Source organism: Primulina eburnea, chromosome 2 (assembly GCF_022965805.1).
Source record: "Primulina eburnea isolate SZY01 chromosome 2, ASM2296580v1, whole genome shotgun sequence".
Lineage (NCBI taxonomy): Eukaryota > Viridiplantae > Streptophyta > Magnoliopsida > Lamiales > Gesneriaceae > Primulina > Primulina eburnea.
In genome coordinates, this window is record NC_133102.1 from 41046791 (window position 1) to 41071030 (window position 24240).

At 35.9% G+C, this 24240-nt stretch overlaps 1 protein-coding gene across 1 annotated transcript; it reads left to right on the forward strand.

Annotated features, from left to right (window-relative positions):
• Window positions 1-331: 331 nt before the first annotated feature.
• Window positions 332-16471, forward strand: LOC140823211 (structural maintenance of chromosomes protein 3). Its single transcript, XM_073184418.1, has 30 exons — window positions 332-468; window positions 840-889; window positions 982-1057; window positions 1187-1225; window positions 1305-1372; window positions 1454-1525; window positions 2157-2236; window positions 2354-2432; window positions 2510-2627; window positions 2693-2868; window positions 3772-4017; window positions 4118-4239; window positions 5146-5290; window positions 5659-5831; window positions 5916-6015; window positions 6979-7115; window positions 7325-7526; window positions 10995-11082; window positions 11155-11351; window positions 11834-11974; window positions 12052-12243; window positions 12338-12521; window positions 12603-12673; window positions 12812-12963; window positions 14070-14238; window positions 14328-14474; window positions 15001-15096; window positions 15386-15560; window positions 15939-16129; window positions 16234-16471. Exons 2-29 carry the CDS (start codon window positions 875-877, stop codon window positions 16127-16129), a joined length of 3651 nt encoding a protein of 1216 aa, XP_073040519.1. The 5' UTR covers window positions 332-468; window positions 840-874; the 3' UTR covers window positions 16234-16471.
• Window positions 16472-24240: the final 7769 nt, after the last annotated feature.

Genomic DNA, 24240 nt, shown 5'->3' on the forward strand with positions numbered 1-24240 from the left:
CATTTATTTAACAAATCTAAATTTTCTGGTAATCATATTCTTCATTTAAACTGTTTTGAACAGTTTCTTTCGTTCCAAATATATTCATTGAGATGAAAAAGTGCTAAATCATAAACCAAAACTAATAATATGACTCTGATACTATTTGAGACTTGGAATATATATGAGTAAATAAAAGGAGACATAACATAATTGTAATTCTAATTGTATAAGCAGTAACATTACTCGTAATAAAAAAATAAAATATTTAATTTGAAAATAATAAATAAAATGCAAAAAAACTGCAAATAACATGTAATATTGTAATTATTAATTATTATTTTTTCTAAAACGCAACAAAATTGTCGAAAAAGAAACCGGGAAGACTCGTGTCATAAAATCTCGCAGCTCGTCAAATCAATTCCCTCCATTTTCAGTACAGCGGAAGCCATTGAATTCAACAAAGCTCAAAATCAGCGCCTTAAACTGGTGAGTGGGAAGTGATTACAAGTTTTCAGACTCGTAAATTTTCTCTACTGATTCCTTCCTGTTCCAGATTCCGTATAACCCAAAATTACTAGGGTTTTGTTGGCTCTATTTATCTTCACTGGAGTTAATCTGCACTTTTATCATCTCCCGACTGTTCAAGCTCTGTGGGTTGCTTGTCTAACCTCTATTTTGATTTATTTACTCACTTCTTTATGTAGCTTTTTTTTTTGAATTTATGATGCATCTTTTTTTGGCTATGTTTCTTCAGAGCATAATTGTTCATTTTCATTTGTGGATGAAGTGGTGTATGGATTTGAATTTTAATTAATTTAGTTTTTTTTAAATTTTTTATTTCGTTTCTTATATCGCAGACGTGTTGCAAACGTTTTGGATTCTCAAAATCACCATGTACATAAAGCAGGTAACTAAGCACCCCTCCATCCCAATCGATTACTTTTACTATCGTGTTATGCATTCTTGCTCACTTACGTGCATGCCATACTTACGTTCTAGGTTGTAATAGAAGGGTTTAAGAGTTACCGGGAGCAAGTTGCCACTGAAACATTCAGTCCCAAAGTCAACTGTGTTGGTATATCAGTTTAATTTCCACCAATTTTTGAATTTTCGGTTTATTTTCTTACCAATACACTTATCTGGATTGAGAACGTTGAGTACTAGAGAAGTAGTTGTTCACTGAATTGAATATTATGTTCTGCAGTTGGTGCTAACGGATCTGGCAAATCTAACTTTTTCCATGGTACTTTCATTTTGAAATATTATCTCCTGATATTTTCTTTTTAGTACTGAATCTAAGCCAAATGAACTTATATTTTCAGCAATACGCTTTGTGATAAGCGATTTATTTCATAACCTACGCAGCGAAGAAAGGCAAGCGTTGCTTCATGTAAGTTGTTCTCTGCAGTTTCCCTTATTATTCTACCTAGTTTCTGAGGCAATAAATGCTCCTACTTTTCTGGCTGTGCAGGAAGGTGCAGGCCACCAATTATTATCTGCGTTTGTGGAGATCGTGTTCGATAACTCTGACAACCGTATTCCAGTAATGATCATATGATTCATAGACATCTTACTAGAATTGCTCGCATGATGAAATTTGTTATGAGAATTGCATCTGTTTTAGTTAAACCCTCATGGGTAAATCTTCAGAAGTGTTTCTTTTTAGTTACGTAACCAAATAGACCTAAACCAACAAATTTACCGCAAAGAAAAATTGTCACTCGCGATCAAATGTGTGTAGTGCTGGTACTGAGAAGGTATATATCATCACTGCATTCCTTCAAATTTAGTTACACACGTCAATAATATTATTTTGGGGTCCCCTGGATTTTGGATATGTACTTGTGCTGCCCGTATATTCTATGAACTACTTGCGGAACTAATGGAGCTCTCTTGTTAGGGCTGAGGGCCAGATTTTTCAAATTTTATTTTAGGCTTTGATCGTACCCTGGAGTTTATTTATTTGTGGTTTGATGGTATTTGCATGCAAAACTACGAAGGCTGACTGTTTTTTAGGTGTACAGAGAAGCACTGTATGTTTTGTCAAGCACATGTGGCTTTTCAATATTTTCATCTGGTTTGGTTTGTCGGGCTGTTCTCAGATTCATAAAACAACTTGTTTAAGGTCATTTTTTTTTCCTTTTTCTTTTTTTTTTTTAAATTTTCTTTTACAGGTTGACAAGGAGGAAGTACGTCTGAGGAGAACTATTGGTGTTAAAAAAGATGAATATTTCTTGGATGGAAAACATATAACGTGTGTATCAATTTGATTCCCCACGTGGATATGTTTATATTGTGCCTGATCATTGTTCCCTTACTTCCAAATTCTTCCTCTATGATGATCGGATGTGTGATTGTTTGTGGCTTTCAGGAAGACAGAAGTCATGAATCTGCTGGAAAGTGCTGGATTCTCTCGTTCTAATCCGTATTATGTTGTGCAGCAGGGAAAGGTCTGGAAATTTTTTCTTCTTGTTTTCCTTTCTTTTGCTTGTTGCAGGTTTCACGAACTGTTATGCTTTTTTTGCAGATAGCGTCTCTAACATTGATGAAGGATTCAGAGAGACTGGATCTGCTGAAAGAAATTGGTGGAACTCGAGTTTACGAGGAGAGAAGACGTGAAAGTCTGAAAATCATGCAGGAGACAGGCAGGTGTTTCTTTATTTATTCTTGAATTATCTTTTTATTTCTGTCTAACAGTTTTTTGCTACAGGTAATAAGAAAAAGCAAATTATTCAGGTTGTCCAATACTTGGATGACAGACTCCGGGAACTTGATGAAGAAAAAGAGGAATTAAAAAAATACCAGCAACTTGATAAGCAGCGAAAATCTCTAGAATACACTATTTATGACAAGGAACTTCATGATGCCAAGCAGAAATTGGTGGAGGTTTGTTATTTTACATTCTTGCAGTCTTCTTTCCTTTTAAAGGGAATTGAGATTTATTTTTCCCAATAAGAAATCATTGCATTGTGATTGTGGTATGTTAAAGGGTATTTTTTATGTCCCACAACAGATATTCAGTGTCCAGAATTATTCTTCTTAGTTCTTACCACGCAAAATTAGTAACCTTGAGCTTCTCAATTACTTATTTGCCAGTCATTATCTGAAAAAATCTTGTAAATTCTATATATTTCTCCCTCCTTCCAAAAAGAAGACTTTTGATTTTCTGAACCATGGAAATTTGTTTGAGTAGAACCTGGCTATGGGACAACAGAATAAACTATTACTTTATAGCACACTCTACTTATGAATCCTTTTATTGTAAATTTACTATTTTACTTCATGAGTATTCCTACTTTCTTAAATGCACATTTTATCTTTTGTTTGTTTTTGGTCAAAGAAATTGGTTCTTATTGGAAGTGTAGAAGACTGGTGCATAAACAGAGTCTAGCCCTGACTTAAGCTTCAGTTTCTGAGTGATACAATTTATTAGCAAACAAGATTTTAAGTAAATAAGTACTATATCCTTTTGTGGTTGTACACCCGACTTAACTGACTGATACAATTTATTTACTCACTGATTTCATAAGGTGTAAAAGTGTGTTTGGTTCCAAATGTGTAAAAATTCTAATCACATCACCAATTGTCATGACCACATGACAAGACATCATTTACTACATGCTTGTCCTCTCTGTAAATCATTTAATCCGAGTAAAGTTTATTGTCGAAAGATGTATGTGAATTTTTTTTATAAGAAACGAATAAAGATGTATGTGAATTGCTATACTGTCAGCTCCCTTTGCCTTGTCTTGCCAGTTTATGTCATTTTGTCCCTTACTCGACTTTCAGATAGAAGAGGCTCGAAACATTGTTTCTGAAACATCTGCCAAGATGTTTAATAGTGTTTCAAATGCCCATGAAAGGTCAAAAGTGTTGGACAAGTCTCTGAAGGATCTGACTAAAGAAGCTCAGATTCTAAGCAGAGAAAAAGAAGCAATAGAGAAACAAAGGACAGAAGCTATTAAAAAGCGAGCAAAACTTGAGCTTGATGACAGAGACCTGCAAGAGAAGATCCAGGGGAATATTAAAGCCAAGGTGCTGTTGAAACTGGAGTCTCATTAATTTCTGATTTCTCGGAGGATGTATTTAGAATGAAGTTATAATTTAGTGAAATCTTTTAATATTTGTATTACAGGAGGATGCTGTGAAACAGCTTGTACTTTTGGATAAAGAAATTCAAGGATCTTACACCGAGCTCAAAACAATCAACGAGCTGTATGAGAACCAAGTTGGGCAGGAGGAGAAGTTGACTCGAGGGTTTGTTATTACTTTTCCATGTATTCATAAATGTTTAACTTGTTCCATCATCTATTTGATGTCTCTATAATCTGGATTTACAAAAGCAGCAAGCAAATTTTGATTTTTCATCCAAATGATATTATAGTGTCTGCCTGTCTGATTAGTTGAATTTTTAATTTTTGGTTGCTCCTGGAAGGAAAGGAAGTTTTTACATCAAAGTTTAAGGTTATCTATGTGGGCGTCCTTTGTGAGTTTATTCTCAAGTACAATTGTATTCTGAAACACCTCTTGCAACTTTCTGGTTATGTGGTGTAAATGAGTGGGGCTAGAAATAGTTGTTCCCAATCTTCTCGAAGTTAGTTGAGTTTAATCTGAATTTTGATACAGTTTTTTATCCTTGTACGGATGTATTTTCAAGATTATGTTAATAAACTATGGCAACAATACAGCTAGGATATTATGTTATGTTTCTTGTATGTATCTTTCTCCTTCCTCAGGTTGGCACTGACAGGCTGGGAAGGGGACAATTTGAATCTCACCCCTTTTCCATGGCTTGGACATGTTACTTTTCTATTCATTTTACTTTATACATTAAGGACACATTCAGATTTAAAATCAAATCAACACGCAAGAAATTTGCAACTTGTCCTCGTAAATCATATTTTACTCTTCCCATGCACTTTTTCTAAAAACATTTTCCCATCTATTCCGCATATTCTGAAGCGGCATTTAGAGGAAGAGGCTGCGTGATTGTTGTTTCGCTAGCTGTTTCATTCCTAGAGGATGTACAGTGGAAGGATAACCTTCTTTGTACTTCAACACTTTCTCATGACTTATTATTTAGTTTGTCCATATTATTGTACATAAGTGTATTTCTAGGTTGTTGTATAATTTCTATTTTAATATTTTTTTCGTTTTATGTAGTATTATGGAACGTGAAAAGAAGCTTAGCATTCTGTATCAGAAACAGGGCCGTGCTACCCAGTTTGCAAGTAAAACCGCTCGTGACCAGTGGCTTCAAAAAGAAATTAAGGACTATGAACAAGTGTTATCTTCTAACCGTGTACAGGTGCTTTCCTTACTGTTACTAAATTTGTCTTGAAATTTTTTCATGGAGACTTTTGGATGATTTGGTAAATTTTGAAGTACATTTCATCATGTCTTTTTGGTGGCTAATTTGAATTGCTGAGGTTTAATTTATTTCTCAAGTTTCCTTCTGAGATATGTTGTATGTGAGTTAATCAAATCTGTGTTTGCATTACAGCCAATTGCAGTTTTGTCCTTTGTTCAACCAAATTGTTATCTATATTTCATATTGGGAATCTTATATTCTAGACATAGTCCTTTTACTCTGTAGTGGAGTTATTTTGTTTCTTAAGAATGCGTATTCCACGGTATCGAGGGAAATTAACAAGATTTGAAATTTATATCCTTCAGGAGAGAAAACTTAGGGATGAAATTGATCTGCTTGAAAAAGATATCAGAGAGCAAGACGCCTACATTAAGGGCAGAAAAAGTGAAGCTGCTGAGTTTGAATCTCTCATTTCTGGATATAGACAAGGCTACAACCATTACAAAGTGGAGAGAGACAAGTTGCATGACGAGCGAAAGTATGATTATTTCTATCGTTGTTCTTTGCCAGATGTTCTACTTTTTCCTTGTGCGGTGAGTCTAATCTTATTAACAATATGAAGGTCATTGTGGGGAAGAGAGAGTGAGCTTTCTGCTGAAATTGAACAGCTCAAGTCAGAGGTTGTGAAAGCAGAGAAAAGCCTTGATCACGCGACTCCTGGTGTGAGTGCTTGATGTCAGAAGTTTATTTGACAATAAAACATAGATGTAGCTTATTGAACTTGGTATTCCTCTTACTATTATTGTATTTTTATGAGCATGTTGTTGATTAACTTCAGTCAGGTTGACAGCAGCGATTAAAATGTTGATCTACTGATGGAAATGTAGTGGATCCTCTTAGAGTCCGGGGTAGGGTGAGTGTATATGTAACAGACTCATGAGAAGAATGGAGATAGGGAAGTTTTGGCTATGGTGATAGAGCATTACAAAATTATGGCGATCATAATGTCCAGGGATCAACATAAAAGTAATTTTGAAGGAGTTGGGGATTTCTGTTGATGGTCACGTAAGATAAAGATTGTGGTTTTTTTTATGTTTGTCTCCAATATGGTCGTCTTTGTACTAAAAGAACAATTGAGTCGAAAGATTCTGAAAGATTTGTCTCATCACCTGAATTGTTTTCTTCGTATTTGTTCTGTCTATGAATAACAATCTTCCCTTTGTGTTGTCATACAGTACTTGGTGAAGTTTGCAGAATGATATTTCCTTTTCTTGTATTTCAATGCTTGAGAGACTGATGCCTACAGGCATTTTTAGTTCGGAATTTTACTCTTTGCTGTTGCTACTGTTTTGGTTTTATGTGACTTTATTTTGGATTCCTGGAGAAATTTGATTGTAAAATCTTCGCTGACATTTCTTGCAGGGGATAAATATTGTGTTATTGATACAATCTTTTATTAGTTTTTAGTTTTATGAGAAATTGTAGAGTGATGCTTAAAGTTTGAGGGGTGGTTATCCTACCCCATAAGAGTATCCAATTTGGTTTAGCTCTCATGTTGAGTCTGAGTCCTAATATTGGTCTAACAGTTATCTCTGTTTTCAGTCCCTTCTGCTATGCTCATCCTAAGTCTATTCCTTCGTTAATATTTCGTCTATCTAAATTTTATCTCCATTTGACCCGCTCAGGATATAAGAAGAGGACTGAATTCTGTGAGAAGAATATGCCGAGAGAATGAAATTGGTGGTGTGTTTGGCCCTCTTTTTGAGTTGCTGGATTGTGATGAAAAGTTTTTTACAGCAGTTGAAGTTACTGCTGGAAACAGGTAATAACAAATTTTGTTATACCTACACAGATACTTTAATTTAGTTTTGCAGTTCATAACTATTTATTCCTCCTGTTCCTCTTAATGGTACGCCAGAGGAACATCAATAGAGAAGAAACATGCAACACATTGTTACACATGACTTCTAAGTTTTTGGAAGCATGTTTTCCATTTGGCAAGCCTACAATTATATGTTCCTCTTTGTTCAGCTTATTTCACGTGGTGGTTGAAAATGATGAAATATCAACCAAGATAATTAGGCACCTTAACGCACAGAAAGGCGGTCGGGTCACATTCATCCCATTAAACAGAGTGCAAGCTCCACATGTTACTTATCCACAGAGTTCTGATGTGGTACCGCTTTTGAAGAAGTTAAGGTTCTCCCAGGATTATAACTCTGCGTTTGCTCAGGTTGGCCTCATACCAGAACTTTTTTGACTTTTTATTATCTTAAGTGCACTGGTACAAAGGTAGGTGGCGTGAGTTGAAATTGATCTTTGAATAAAGTTTCTTCGACTATCCAGCCACTATCTTTTGGTGAAAGACAACTGTGTTCGAGTGCACCGAAGTTCGAGTAAAAACTCATTTTCATTTATGAGTCACAACAGAATTACAGAGAATAGAATGGTTTATATACAGCCTAAGCTACTCAATCCTAACCGTAAGACTTAAAGGAACAAAAAAGTATTTTGCTAAACCCGTTTCTACTACTAATATAACAAATACCAAAATAATATATATATAAAACACACCCCTCAAGATTGGTGCAGATTTCGAACACCAAGCTTGGTCAATAAGAAAATATGTCGATCTTTCCTCAAGCTCTTAGTAAAGATGTCAGCAAGTTGAAGATTTGTCGAAATATGGGCTGTCCAAATCACACCAGTTTTAATCTGCACAAGAACCAAGCGGCATTCAAGTTCAATGTGCTTGGTTTGTTCATGGTACATGGGATTCGCGGCAGTGTGTAATGCGGCTTGGTTGTCGCAATACAAAGTGGCCAGCCCCATTAAATTAACTCTCATATCTGTTAAAAGACCAACAATCCAAGTAACTTAATGTGTGGCAGTAGCCGTTGCTCGATAAGGGTCGGCGGAATATCGTGACACAGTGCTCTGCTTCTCGGTTCTCCAGGACAACAGAGAAATTTAACACAGTATCCCATGAGCGAACGACGAGACATAGGACAAGCAGCCTAGTCAGAGAGACGGCAAGCAGCTGTTAGAACACAACCGCCCCAAAGTTTGAGAGCCAGTGAGGACTGAAATCCCAAAGATCTGGCTATGTTGAGGACATGCCGATGTTTCCGCTCGACCATCCCATTTTGTTGAGGTGTGTATGGGTAGGAACTTTGGTGAATAACACCAAGGGCAGACAAGAATGATCTGCACGCAGACTTAAAAAAGTCAGTTGCATTGTTTGTTCGAATGACTTTAATCTGTTGGGAAAATCGATTTTCTGTCATGACAAAGAATTGGGTAAGGATCTTAAGGACTTCTACCTTTGAGTGCAATGAGATAAACCCAAGTTCCTTTGGAAAAGTCATCAACAATTGTTAGAAATAGTGCTTCCCATTGTATGTGGGTGTACCAACCCCAAATATCTACATGTGTAAGCTGAAATGGAGATAAAGATTTAGATAAACTAGCTTTAAGAAAGCTCACACGAGTTTGTTTTGATTGAGGACATATTGAACAATGTGACAGATAGATCCTTTGATATAAAAGGCAATGAATGCATTCAAGGTGATCACACATGTCCTAAGTGTTGACGACAAACATTATTCTTAACAGAATTACAATTAATAACGGAATGCTGGAAATGTATAGTGCTACATCGAGACAAAGTGTGAGGCCAAGAATGTACAGCAGTAGAGCAATATTCTGGGTTAAATTTGTTCTGAGATGGTATAATCCATTCTTCTCCTCGCCAATCCCCACGAGCTTCCCACTCTTGAGGTTTTGAAAGAGGCAGAAGTGTGGATAGCAATCAACAAAACAATTTTGAGACTTTGTGAATTTTGAAATCGATACAAAGGTGGAAATGAAAGTTGGGAATATGTAAGACCTGAGAAAGATTGGTTGTATTGGACAGGGCTACGGATCCAATATGACTAGTGCAAAGTATGCTACCATTCGTAAATTGTACTGAACTAGAAAGATCAGCTAAAGATTTGGCACCTTGAAGCAATGATAAGTTGCCAGTCATGTGTTCATTAGCACCCATATTGATTATCCAATCTGTAGGACCAGATTCAGAGAAGTTACCTGCCATGTTTGCGACAACATCATTGGAAGAATGCAAGTGAGTTGATCATAACTGAGAAGGAGTGAAAAGAGGGGCAGAAAACTATGAGTCTCAGTTGGCAAATTGTTATCTTGCAGCCATCAGTCATTTGCACTGCAGCAAGTCCATTCTTGCTTTGTTCTTAGCAGCACCTCTGTTACATGATTAATGAAATCTATGGCCGGGTAGATAACCTATCAACTTGTAACAAGTAGCCTTAGTATGCCTTGTCCAGTTGCGGTGATCACATCGAACCACACCCTTCTTCAAGTTATCACCCTTATCTTTTACTGAGTAAAACACAGCTGCTGGCACATTCGTAGAGGACAAAGACCCATGCGACTCTTCTTGAGAGATAATGGAAAAGGCTTGACCAATAGTGGACAGAGGATTCATCATAAGTATTTGACTCCTGATATATGTAAAGCTATCATTTAGGCCCATTAAAAACTTTAGCAACTGCTGTTGTGCTCATGCTCCATATACTTACGGGCAGTTGCCCACTCACATGAAAGAAGAGTGACTAAAGAAGCATTCTCATCCAGAGTTGCTTAAGTTTGCAGTAGTGCACTGAAACAGTATTATTTCCTTGGTTCAACTGCCCTATATCTCGATGGATTGAAAATATTCTAGATCCATTGATCTTATCAAATCGGACCAAACCACCGAAGCATCGGTTGAACACACAATACCTCAAAAAACATCCTTAAGACACGGCATTAACTAACCAAGACAACACCAAGTCATTAGATCTCTCCCGTTGGTGTAACATGATATGGCCTATATCAGGACGCAGACAAGTTCCTTCGATAAAACCAAGCTTATTCTTTGCAAACAATGCTATTAACTTAACTCGACTTCAGATTCCATAATTCTCAATCCAATCAACTGTTCATGGACTAAGTTCATACCTGGGTTGTCGGAAGGGTGGGTGTACAGTGGATCATTGAATTTGGTTGCGAATTGACTTAAACAATAATGAATTCCAGCAAAATTACGGCTGAATCGCAGCTAACCGAAGCTCTAAGCAGCAAAAATTTCCAATGTTTCACGAGTATATACCAGAAGCACTCCCCAAGGCAACGGATTCCAGAATTGCACTTGGATGGGAAATTTTTGTGTGGAAGTAAAGCCTAGAACCTTAGATCTGGTACCACGTTCGAGTGTACCGAAGTTTGTGTAAATTTATGAATCAGAGAAGAATTATAGAGAATAGAATGGCTTATATACAACCTAAGCAACTAAATTCTAACCGTATAAAATCGTAAGATTTAAAGGAACAAAAACATATTTTGCTAAACCCTTTTGGCCGTTTCTACTACTAATATAACAAATACCAAAATACTATATGTTTCCAACAAACTGCTTTTGACTTTATTGAGAGAGATTCTTGTCACCTAAGTTGGCACTACCTACTTGTACTGGGGTTGGAAGTATGATCAGTTTCTCTTTGGCATCGCTAGCATTTTCCAAATTAAGAAAATATTCGTGCATGTTGATTTTATGTCTTATTGTCAACAAGCCTCGTGGTTTTTGTCAGGTTTACTAATTATGGCGTATCTTATTTAGTTTTGTTCTTCCTCTAATTTACAGGTTTTTGCAAAGACTGTAATTTGCCGTGATTTAGATGTTGCTACGAGGGTTGCCCGTACAGATGGCCTGGACTGCATCACTTTAGAAGGTTAGTGTGAATTTCACCCTCTTTGTTGTTTGGTTATTCTTGCCAGGATCTTCACAAAATCATTTGATGCAGGTGATCAAGTAAACAAAAAAGGTGGCATGACTGGGGGATTTTATGACTACAGGCGTTCAAAACTGAAATTCATGAAGACCATTAGAGAAAATACAAAGTCGATTAACATGAAGGAAGTTGAACTGGAGAAAGTTAAATTCAAACTTCAAGATATCCTTCTTAACTTTCACCTTCTAGCATATTACCAATTCATTCTTGTTATGCATCCATTGTTTGGCTCCCTTGTGTTTCTAGTTAGTCTTGTATATAAATGATACCTTGAAATATCGATTGATGACATTTTTGACCTGTTATAGTTTGTTTATGGGTGGGGTTGTATATCTCTGTATTTGTGGTTGCTATCATAAATAAAGATTTTTATTGTCTGGACGTTGTTATTCTCATGCATGTGTGGATATGCATAGAACATGCACGTGCTACATCCTGTCACCATGTTTTTTATGTAACAAATAAGGTACTAGCATACCACCACCGATTGAAAACCATGGGTGATTGTGAATTTGTATTGTGCATTTCTGTCCAGAAATATTTAATTGTGGCATTTCTTGGGAAAGTATCTGTGCATCTTTTAGTTATTGTTCCTTCTTTAGTTATTTATCAATGTTTGGTCCTACACGTTACTGTTTGTGCAATGTATGGCCCTTTTGTTTTCACTGAATGTGTCCCACAGATTGACCAGAAAATCAATGAACTGGTGGGAGAGCAGCAGAGAAATGATGCCAAGCTGGCTCATGAGAAATCTGTACTTGAACAGATTAGGCAGGATGCGATGAATGCTGAGAGGCAAAAGCAGTCCATTTCTAAGTCTCTTGAAAAGAAAGTGCGTCAACATCTATAAATGACTAGTGATAAGACAGTATGAATATTATAATACATTATGTTGGTTGAAATTTACAGGAAAAGTTACTCACCAGTATATCAGCTCAAATAGAGCAGAATAGAGCTAATATTTCAATGAAAGAAGATGAAATGGGAACAGAACTTGTTGATCACTTGACACCTGAAGATAAAGACTTGCTCTCTCGGTTGAATCCTGAAATAACTAAGCTTAAGGAGCAGCTAATCACTTGCAGGAGTTCTCGGATGGAGGTTAGCAAATGAATGCGTACATAAACAAACAGTTTGTGCTTGATTACGTTTTCTTTGGCATATAGTTGATTCTGTAACGTGTGTCCTTTGACAGACTGAAACAAGAAAAGATGAGCTTGAGATGAATCTATCTACGAATCTAGTTAGGCGGAAAGAAGAGTTGGAGGCTGTCAAATCATCGGGAGAGATCGATATGTTACAAGAAGAAGCTGAGTTAAAAAGTCAGGACTTGGCCTATGCAAAGTCATTAGTTGATCAACTGACTCAACAGCTGAAGAGTGAGGACATATTTCCTTTTTGAAAACTTTAATTTGAATTTAATCATGCTTCGCGAACTCAACGTGTAATATGTTATGCAGGAGCGTCTGATAGCATCGATGATAGGGATCGGAAATTGAAAGAGATTAAAGTTGAGAAAGAAAATCTAAAGGTAGTATTTTATCCAGGTGTAGTTTTCTGACAATTTTTTTAGGAGGGTTTCTCCACCTCTTAATTACCTGCTTTCCTCTATGTGTATGTGCCTGGGTTTCTCTCAGTTGAGATTTTAATACAGTGCTTCTGACTGTAGAATTTGGAAGATAGGTACCAATCCACTCTGCAGGATGAAGCAAAAGAACTGGAGCAACTACTTAGTAAGAAAAATATATATTTGGCCAAACAAGAGGAGTACTCAAAGAAGATTCGGGAACTGGGTCCTCTATCTTCCGATGCGTTTGAAATGTAATCCTCATCTTTGAAGTTTTACTACTTTCCTGTAAATGTGTTGGATTCCTCGGTTTATTTCGTAATTACTGTTAATGGATCTGCTTTTGAGTTCGATGTTTGAAATGTGAAGTTTCATGTAGATTTGATCAATTTTTTGAAATTTTTTGACAAGCGTATTATTTTCCCCTTTATTCTTCTACTTTATGTAGAAAAATATTCTTTTAGATATATTTATATAGAAAAAGGGGTAAATGAATAGCTTTTTTTTCCTGTGGTGACAAAAATACATGTAGATTTAATGGGGAAAATTGTAATTTGCAATTGTGCATAATTCTGTAGCCTCGATTGAAATGGAACATTGTTAAGGGGCTATGTTCTTGCTTTGACGTTACATTTGCTGGCATTATTGTAAAACTATTAGAGAAACGACCAACACTTCTTTGATCATGTCAGAGGATAAAACTTATGTGAAAAAGTTCTGGATTTCGGATAGACACTTTACTATAGTAGATCCTGAACTATGCATTCAATCATCTAAGGGAAATATCATGTATTTATCTTATAAAGTTACGAATCATCGTTTATTTGTGACAGAAGGGAATATGTCAACAATTATAGTTCTCTTGGAAACTATTGAATTCAAGATGAAAAGCTGAATTCTGTCTATCTGATTGGACTCTATTTGGCTATTCTTTTGCGGCTCAGCAAAAGATGAGATATCAGATCTCTGTCTGACTGCTCCCAATTTCTCTAACTTTGACTTCACCTGTTCCTCTAATCTTGGTTTATCATGGTGCAATGTGACCCAAGACAATTTTTTGGTACAAGTTAAAACACTTAACTTCATATTTCCATGGTCAAGTTGGGGGGAAATTTAGAAATAGTAGAAAATATGCTTAAATCTGAAATGATATAATGATTCCCTTTATCATTTATTTCCATCATATGTTCTTTTCTTCATAAAATGGTTTACTATAAGCATAATGACAGAAGCTTGTGATTCTCGTGTTATCTTTCTCTTGTCCCTTCTTCATGCTATGTCAAAAGCTAACCATTACATGTATTATTTCTCTCATTATGGACCAGTTTCATAATTTATCTTCGTCTGATGTGAATTTTAGTTACAAACGGAAAAACATTAAAGAGCTGTATAAGCTGCTTCACAAGTGTAATGAGCAACTGCAGCAGTTCAGCCATGTAAACAAAAAAGCACTTGATCAATATGTAAATTTTACCGAGCAACGAGAAGAGCTACAAAGAAGACAAGCTGAGTTGAATGCGGGTGACGAGGTACTGTTATTTCTTGTAGTTCTGATATTGTTTAGCATATGTACCTGGAGGTACTTATATGTTAATATCAAATCCCACTCCTTTGGTAGAAAATCAAAGAACTTATATCAGTTTTGGATATGAGAAAAGATGAATCAATTGAGCGTACATTTAAAGGTGTTGCTAAGCATTTTCGTGAAGTATTCTCGGAACTCGTGCAAGGAGGTCATGGATTTTTGGTTATGATGAAGAAAAAGGTTTGTGTCATAAGCTTTGGTGCATTTTTAGTGATCTTTTATTTGTTCCTTTTCATATTCTATCACAATATGGTTTACCTGATTCTCATGAGTCTTGAAGGACTATTTGATGAAATGTGTTGATGTAGATGATATCTTTGTGCTCTTTGATATAGGTCAATAATTTTTTGTTAGTGTGTAAACTTAAAACGTAAAACTGCCTCATTTTTATGGTCTTCTGACTTCATTGTATGATTGGAGGTAATTTAACTGCCAAGGACCAAGCTTTTACTTTGGTTTGCATATGTTCTTAGAAGTTAGAACTTAACGAACCAGTAATGATAATCTGAGTTATTTCTAAAGCAAACTAACTAGCAAACGCTTAACTACTGGGAGCCAATATATCTTTGGTTTTTGCATCAATATTGGGAAACTTAATGAGGTTCTGATTGGTGATGGAATCAACTGTAAGATGCAATTGCTCTTCTTTTCATTTTAAATTTCAATATTTCACTACCTTGATGAGAAACTTTTGATGGATTTACAGGACAGTGATGACATTGATAATGACCAAGATGATGATGATCCTCGTCCTGCAGATGCAGAGGGGAGGATCGAGAAATACATTGGTGTCAAAGTGAAGGCATGTTTTTATTTTCTTTGGCTTTCTAATATTTTGTTCTAAAGAAAAAACACATTTAACTTCACTTTCATCACCAGTGACTATCTTTTATTGTACTGGTTTTTAGCTCGCGCACTTATTTTTATGCAATTTTAATGAGAAGCTGAAAGTAAACTGGAGCATCTTTAAATGCCGAATGTGGTATCTCAGAGAACTTCACACAATACATGGTGCTTGGCTGTTTGCTAGTGTAGTTCTTATGTGATTTCTGATCTGATATTTTCCCACTTGCTCTCTCTATATGTGGTAGGTTTCTTTTACCGGGCAAGGGGAAACTCAGTCCATGAAACAATTATCTGGAGGTCAGAAGACTGTGGTGGCATTGGCTTTAATTTTTGCCATTCAGCGATGTGATCCAGCTCCATTTTATCTTTTTGATGAGATAGATGCTGCACTTGATCCTCAGTACAGAACTGCTGTTGGAAGTATCCTTCACTCTGAGCTGCTTTTTGAAGTTTCTTATCAATCTTTCGACTCATGAAGTAGTAGAGGTGCTGTGTTGGAATTTTCCATGAGCTGGTATGCAAGAAAAACTTGCTAACGGGATAGAAAATCCTCTGACTTCTAGTCAGTCGTTAGACGCCCAGTGCCAAAGAACTCCAAATAACAAATAATAAATTTAATGTGAATCATAAGTTTTGCCATCCCAAATATACATTCCATTGCCATCCAACTGAATTCTCGATTCTTGTTCTTTATTGTCCATGCCTTTACATATAGTGTTGAGTGCATAATTGTTTTTTTAACTTAACAATTGGTATTGTTATTTTTTTTCTCTGTGCTTCTTTAACTTCTTTGATTAGATATGGTACGTCGAATGGCAGACATGGCTGGCACTCAGTTCATAACCACGACCTTTCGTCCAGAGCTTGTGAAAGTCGCTGACAAGATTTATGGTGTGACACACAAAAACAGAGTCAGCCGTGTTAATGTTGTCTCCAAGGAAGACGCCTTAGATTTCGTTGAGCATGATCAATCACACGAGGTTGATTGAGGTTAGCATATCATTAACACTGTTTCGAACTTTCAATCGATTAAACTTTCTGCACTGTTTGACTAATCAATCATATATTTACTTGATATTTCATGATTTTTGCGGTAGCCAACTAGCATGAAATGTTCCATGAACTGGACGAATCTTCATAAATTATAGATGTCCCGGTCTTATTATGTAACTTGTTTTACATTGTTAATATTTGTAATCGGTGTTGATATTGAATCTGTGTTTACCTTTTCTTCTCTTGAAGTAAAGTTGTTACTTGTTATATAAAAGTTGCGGAATGTATGGCTGTTGTATGTAGCTATTGTCTCAGTAAACATCGGTTTTTGTTCTTAATTGGTCAAGTTCTTCCGTTCTTTTATCATTACTTGTGATAAACATTCATATGAAATGTTATGTTTCTCCCATTCCATTCCCATGCATATTCATTGTATTCCAAAGATAACTGATTCCATTGCTATGTTAGATTGTAACTGATTCCATTCCTATGTTAATTTATTACATCATACTAATCAAGGCCTTAAATTCTGTTGATTTATATATGTTTTGGTTGCTTCTTCGCAATTTCGAAATTTTAAGAAGCGTTTCTTGGTATGGATTGTATCACAATGTGAAACATAAAATACTGTAAGGATTTTTTTCCCCCAGATATTTGTGGTTCTTTAAGTTGTATTTATAATGAATCGCATTTTATTCGTATCTTGTCTATACATGGCATACCAACATTTGTTCCTTCGTTTTTTTTTTAATACAAAGCTATTTCTTATACAAATGAGATTTGAACCCAAATCACATGGATTTTGGAGTTTCACTCGTGCCACCATGCAAATTTGGTCTTTCTAGAATGGTAACTTGTCCAGTTTCAACTTTTCTTCAAGCTTTATACATTTTTAAGAAAAATTTAATTTTTAAAAAATAATTGTTATTTTTATCTAATGTTATATCATATGTTATTATTATATCTCACAAGTCAAGCGGTGCGTACGATTACTAGGCTCTTTTCAAATATGATTTTATGATAAAGTTTTATTTGATTTTCTTTTTAAAATTTTGTACATGAATTGGAGAATGTGCTAGTTTCGCTACTGTTCTTCGGCCAATAGACATTGTTTATTAAAGGTTAGGTTTCTTGTGAGATGTTTTCACAAATTTTTATGTGTCAGACGAGTCAGTCTTATCGATATTCACATTGAAAAGTAATACTCTTAGTATAAAAAATAATATTTTTTCATGATGACTCAAATAAAAAATCCGTCTCCCAAAATACGATTCGTAAAATCATTTCACATAATTTTTTTTGTTTTTATTAAATTGCTGATAATCAAAATGAATCTTTTATATTAATGTTATACTTTCCTCAATTCCGATGTGACTCATGTTATTCGCTGTACTTTATGTTAGATTAAATTTTCTTCCGCCGTTGAAAATCAGTATTGACTCGGAAACTTAAAATCAATAAGTAAATTGTTCCACCATTCATAGTGCGTGAACAATATAATTTATATGTTTGTATATAAATTACACTTAAAAAATATTTTATCCTTTCAGTACAGTTTCGGGAGGAAAATGTTGGGTACAATAATTGTCCTTACTTGATAGAACGATCGAACCGTGGTGTTTGAGCTGTTGTGCAGTTTAAAAGATTTGAGTTACATCATTAGTACTAGCTATAGCTTTTGGTAAAGCGGCAAGCACTCGGTCTTACAATTGATATCAGAGCCAAGATTACGGGTTCGATTCTCATTGATTGCAATGAGTGCAATTATTGGGAGGGAGATTGTTGGGTGCAATAATTGTCTTTGCTTGGTAGAGCGATCGAACCGTGGTGCTTGAACTGCTGTGCGGTTTAAAAGATTTGAGTTGCTCCATAACTACTAGCTATAGCTTTTGGTAAAACGGCAAGCGTTCGATCCTACAGAAAAGTTTTTAATGTTTGTTTATGTTATCGTGTTGCATATGGTAATCTTGTTGTCATAAATCTGCAATAATGTGTTTTGTGAGAAATAAAAATCGATTATTTAATTATTCCAATACAACTGCATATCATAAAGTCGTTATTTAGTTTCTTATGAACAAATATTGAACAAATATTCATATAAGTGATGTTAAAATTTGATTGTCACTAAATCAATAAATTGAACAAATATTCATATAAGTGATGTTAAAATTTAAATATAATGTAGAGATTTGTCTCTCAATCTTTAGGATTTGAATAATAAATCAATCCTTATTTTAGAGATACTAATAGGATAAAATTTACCTAAATTAGTTTGAGTAAAAAATAATAATATTAATACAAAACGATATATTTTTATGAGTCGTGTCAGATAGAAAGTTATTTTACAAATTGACTCACAAGACGATTTTATAAGAGTTTTTATGAATTAGTTTTAATATTTTCTGATATTTAATAAAAAAATTTATAAAAGTATTCCATGTTATATCAATATTTTAAAGAAATCTGATAGGATTAATTGGGGACAAACATCGAGCTATAATAACTCGGTTCTTAAATTGAACACCGAGAAATTAAATCGAGTTTGATTTTCAAATCAAGTTGAAGACACTGAAAATAATCCATCACAAAAATCGATTAAATATTTTGCAAAGTATTTGAAATAAATGCAAGTTGAATATGCACAAATGTTTTTGGTTGAATCATTTTATCAAACACTTGAATACAATATTTTGAGTATTTGAAGAACACATAAAATGATTCATTAATGTGTTGAGGATCGAAGTTGAGTTTAAAGGAGGGTGAATAAACTCTACTCGTTTTTCTTTCTTCTTCTGATGAGGTACTAAAATCATGTTAGAGATATTAGTTTATCTTGTACGTATACCTTCACCTAGATTACAATAAACTGTGCGGAAACAATCTGATGAAGTAATTGAAAGACAATAAAAACAGTAGGCAGCAGTTGTTTATGGAAGTTCGAAGATTAAATCTTCTACGTCTTCCCTTCTTCTGTTTCCAGAAGGTATAACTAAAAGACTTTGGAAATTACAGTACAACTCTTGTACACACCCACTTCATAAGGACTTACACCTCAGCCTACTGAAACTCTTAGTTACTCAACTCACAAATAATGTGATACGCAAAGTTCTGAAAAGACTCTTTTCAGATTACAAACTCTTCCTGATAAAGTATAAATGATGTAAAGATTGTGAAGAATGTAAGAATCAGTAGCACAAGATGATCTTTAAAAGATCAGATATTAGCTATGAAGCGTGTGCTACTTTTCTTTGTGTTGAACTTTAAGTACTCAAGAAATTTCGAGATTTGTCTGATAAGTGAAAATAGCTTTGATTCTTGATGTTATGCGAAAGTAGTTGTTGTCGTATAAGGATTTGTTCCATGTATATATAAGCGACTGAGTTCCACGTTCATAATCAGAGGATGTCTCCATATAACTGATACAATCAGCTTTATTACCAAAAGAAGCTCCTGCAGAAAACTATAAAACAATCAGTCTTGTTTTATACTTAATTGGGTAAGGTGCATTAAATGACTCCATATAGTATTTAATGCTGCAATTAATACTAGTACTAGGAACCCTTAATAGTAACAATTAAGGTAGTAACGTTAGGCAACGTCTTCTACTGGTTCTGTATTTCTATCCTTTCTACTGCTTTAGTTTTACTTAGACCAGTAGCTTCTGATAAATTAGTCTGCTGTTCTGGTCTGCTGGTTTTAGTTAACATCGCCATAACAAAATTCATGTATAACAATTTCCCCCTTTGTGGTGATGCCAAAACCTAAACAGTAGAAAAGCGATAAATAAAGCAGATAATCATTAAGCAAAAAATAATGTTAATAAAGTATCAACGTAAATAATCAATCAGTTTCAATATCCCTGTAGATGACTTCTTCATTATGAGGATCTTGAAATCTTCTGTCTGAAGGTTCAGCTTCAGCTTCTGATTGCCTAGTTTCTGCTGGATCTCTTCTATCTTCCCCCTTTTTGGCATCAGCGGCAACTACATGGGCCAAGAGATCATTCATTTTGCCAGATAGGTTCTGAATGCCATTGGTCATCATCTCTAGATACGGAGCTTGAGAAGAGACGCAATCATTCAGTGTAGTGAGAGATTGATTTTGAGAATCAATCTTGGCATCCATAAGTTCCAAGGAAGTGGAAAATGATCGGAAGAGATCATCATGCTCGGTGATTCGGTTGAGTATATCAGTTTGAGCAAATATGATGTTACTGTGATTTCTCGATATAGCCTGTCTGAAAACGATGGTTTGAGCATACATTTTGTCCATGGTTTCCGCCGTGTTATATATGTATTTGCCCATGCGTTCTCTGAACGATTGAGCACCAGTGAATTCTGAAAGGCTTTCACAGGACATTCGTTTGAATAAATCAGACACGTTGTTGAGTTCCCGTTGCAGAGTCTCAATCTGAAATTCCAAGTTGAATGCATCTGATTCTGGGGAAGGGGTTCGCGCAATCATGCGTTGCTTAATCTCATCAAGATGAGAGTTTGTCTGAGTTAGAACAGGATGAGAGATAGTCAACGCAGTAGAAACGAGATTAGTATCCATCAAAACAGTAGAAGGACCAGGGTCTGCTGAGCTTTCTTCTGGAAGAGTAGAGATAGAGGGTTCAGCAGCAACCAGGGGAGGAGCAATTTCATCAACGGGAATGGCCAAGTCAGAGGACAAGTTCTCTTCCGTTGGTGCAATGACAGCAGGAGAGTCTGATGGTTCTGCAGTTGAAGGTGCAGAAGGCTGATTCAGAAGAATATTCATTTCTGCTTGATGAGCAGCAGAAAATTTCTCTAAATTCGGCAAGAGAGATGTAGCATCTGGTTCTGCCATATGTTGCACTGGGGTCGGAGAAGAAGAATGTGGCAGTGAAGTAGCCGGTGCTGCTTCCTGAGTGGTAGAGACCGTTGGAACAATCGACTCAATGAATTCTTCAACTGAAGCCAGTTCATGTACAAATAACAGAGACGATGACGGAATGGGCCTAGTTGGAGAAGCAAGAGTACTGAGAGCAGAAGCCTTTGGTGAGGCTGTAGTCCTTTCCTCAACTGTCTGAATCTGATGAAAATCTGGAACAAGGCCGACGTGATATACAATAGGCTCGCCAAAGCCCTGTTCTTGAGCAAGAAGTTGCTCACGCATCTGTTTTAACTTGTCAGAAAGAATCAAAATAACGTTTTTATCTGAACAGCAGTAGGAACAGTAGGATCAAAATTCGATTCAAGAACTTTCAGAATCGATTCTAGCTTCTGACATTTCAGCTGATCGAGGATGAAACTACTTCTGCACAAGGCCTCGATGATATTTTCAGTTTTTGCAATCTGAAAAATTTTCTTCTCTGCGTTCATCATTTTTGCACAGGTTCCTTTTGTCTTGAAGTAAGCAAAAGAGTGGAAAAGTCGGACCGTGTGCCACTCATCAAAAAATTCATGTCATCATTTGCAGAGCTATCGATTTCTGCCAAATGAAGATCAACACCGGTTGTCAAAGATGTTTTGAGTCCAAAAACTGGTGGTTCTTCGATCATTTTTCCTTTGCCTTTATCTGATGATGAAATAGGCAAAATGGGTCGGAATGCAGAAGACTCGCTTGTAGGTTCTCGAATCACTATCCCTAGTCAACGGCTTGAAAGCAGAAGCAGTAGATGGTGCTGGAATAGATGCAGTAGCTAGTACAGAAGTAGCAGCAGTGGGTCGAACAGAAGGAATCACTTCTGGAAATATCTGTCTGATAGGTACTTTCTCAATCTCAGACAGTGCTGCTGTCTTCTTGATTTTAAGAACGGTGCGAGCTTTCTTCTTGATTGATGTTGGTACGGGTGGTTGAATAGCAGCAGCAGACTCTTCTGATGCTGTTTTGTCCGAATCAGTCGAAATGATCACTCTTTTCCTTTTAATTTTCCTTTGAGGTTTTTGAACCTCAGAAGCAGTTTCTCCGATCTCCTTTTTCAAGGTGACAAACTCAGCCATGGCTGGCTTAGGCCTTAAAGCGAGTACGTTCTCAGCATCAATCATGGATACTGAAGCAACATCTTGATCACTGGTAGAGGCGAACCAGCATCCTTGAGCATTGCGCTGATTTGAACAGCGAATCCTAGAACTTTTTCTGTCAACCATCTCTTTCATGATTCTGAAGAGGAAACGACTCCAGTCCACTTTGATTCCCTTAGTGATGGCAGTCATCACCTGAACTTTCTCCTTAGTCAACTTGTCGAAAGTGCCGGCTTTGATTAAAATGGCTTTTGCCACAATATCGGCCAGAATTTGATATTCCATTTTGAGTAATTTCTTGTGACAAGAAGGAGACAGCTCTTCTCCAGAGGCTGAGAAAGAACTGAGCGCAATAGACATATCTATCTTGGAGATATCAGATAGTTCAGAGTTACCTGAGAGTGGGAGGAGAAAGGTCGCTCCCAAAAGTGTGGCATCAATGGAGATGGATGCATCTCCTTGAGAATGAACAATCTTTCCTTCATGTACTGTCGCTTTAGCGTAAAAATCCAGGAGAGAATTTTTGTAAATCACCGCTGGTGTTTCTAGGAATTTTCTAAGTCCTGATTTCTCAATGTCTTGAAACATTGTCACAAGATTCTTATCCTTGACGTTGAGAACAGAAGCAAAATTTACTTGATATGCGTTGAGAAGGTATGCTCCGGTCATTTCTGTATGAAGGTAGAATCAGATACAGTTTGCAGTAGTTAGAGATGAAGGAGAGAAAGCAGTAGCTGAATAACAATAGTTATGAAACAGTAAAGATGAAAATGTGAAATTTAAGATATATATACAGCCGTCAAATAAACATAAAGACACGTGTCAGTATGTTTTTGGTTGAGTGTTTGAAAAGATTTGCAGAAATTGTCAAAGATACGAATGATTTCAAAAATTTGAAAAAGGCGGGCTGTCCAGACGGTTACTAAAAATCAGAAGAAGATTTGTTGTTTTATGATAACGTCTGCTGGAAGTTTCAGGGTGCTGAAATATTTGAGCACTTTGACAAAACCAGCAGACTCGTAGTTTTATCGAAAAGACAAACATTATTCTGTTTTCTGAAAAAGGTGTCAAAATCTTAGTCTGACTAAGATACTGTTCCCCCTCGGTAAATGCAACTAATAAGTGGTCATTAAAGCGACAAGTGACTCTTGGCAATCTCTCAATCTGAACCGTTGAAAATGAACAGTCGCAAGAGTCTTTGTTTCTTCTATAAATACCTGCATAACTTGAACGAAGTTAAAAAAACATAATCTACAATGAAAACTCAAGTTAAAAGAGAGTTAGAGTCTGATCCAGGAGCCAAAGAAATGTTCAGAAGGAAGTTTGGGGATATCATTCTTTACGAAATGATCCTTGAAACAAACTCCTGGAGTTGTAATATCCACAGTCAAACAGATCTGTTGCTTCCATTGATATTGAAATGTAGCATCGATTTCTTCCAGAAGTATGCTAATGCGATTAGAGAGTGCTAGTTGATTGATGATGTTGATATCATCTATGATGCCCTGTAAGGCATCTAATAATACATTAGTGCTGACAAGACCCAAGCTTGCTAGATTCTTTCTAGGCCTTAAGCTTGCTGGAATCTCTATTCCTGTTGAAGTACTTTGCAAACAAGCTGCAGAGAGTTCATATTACTGAAGACAAAAGCTAAATGTAACGCTTCTGGTTAAAGAGCATTTGTAGATCTACTGCTTTTATTTCTGCATCGTGTAATGTACTGAAATGGTTTCTAATAAAATTTCAGTTTTACGTACTTTACCTTCCCTTCTGCTTTTCTGCAAATGAATTACTGTTAGTTAAATACGATAAATAACCAAGCAATCATAAAAGCTAAACCAAGATAACAGAGAATAATCAAGTTAAATCTATCAAACCAAGAGAGTTACGAAAATAAGAAAACTTATTTTCTGGTAAAGGTTTTGTGAAGATATCTGTTGTTTGTTGATCAGTAGAAACGTATTCCAGACGAATGTTCTTCTTTTGCACATGATCTCTGATGAAATGATGTCTGATGTCTATGTGCTTCGTTCTGGAATGAAGTACTGGATTTTGTGTGATTGCAATTGCACTGGTATTGTCACAGAATATAGGTGATTCGGAGGCTTGAATCCCATAGT

Bases quoted from the DNA above. Each gene is read 5' to 3' on its own strand.
- LOC140823211 (XM_073184418.1), top strand. The intron at 1,373-1,453 runs GTAAGTTGTTCT...CTGGCTGTGCAG, and splicing joins AAAGGCAAGCGTTGCTTCAT to GAAGGTGCAGGCCACCAATT. The intron at 1,526-2,156 runs GTAATGATCATA...TTTCTTTTACAG, and splicing joins ACTCTGACAACCGTATTCCA to GTTGACAAGGAGGAAGTACG.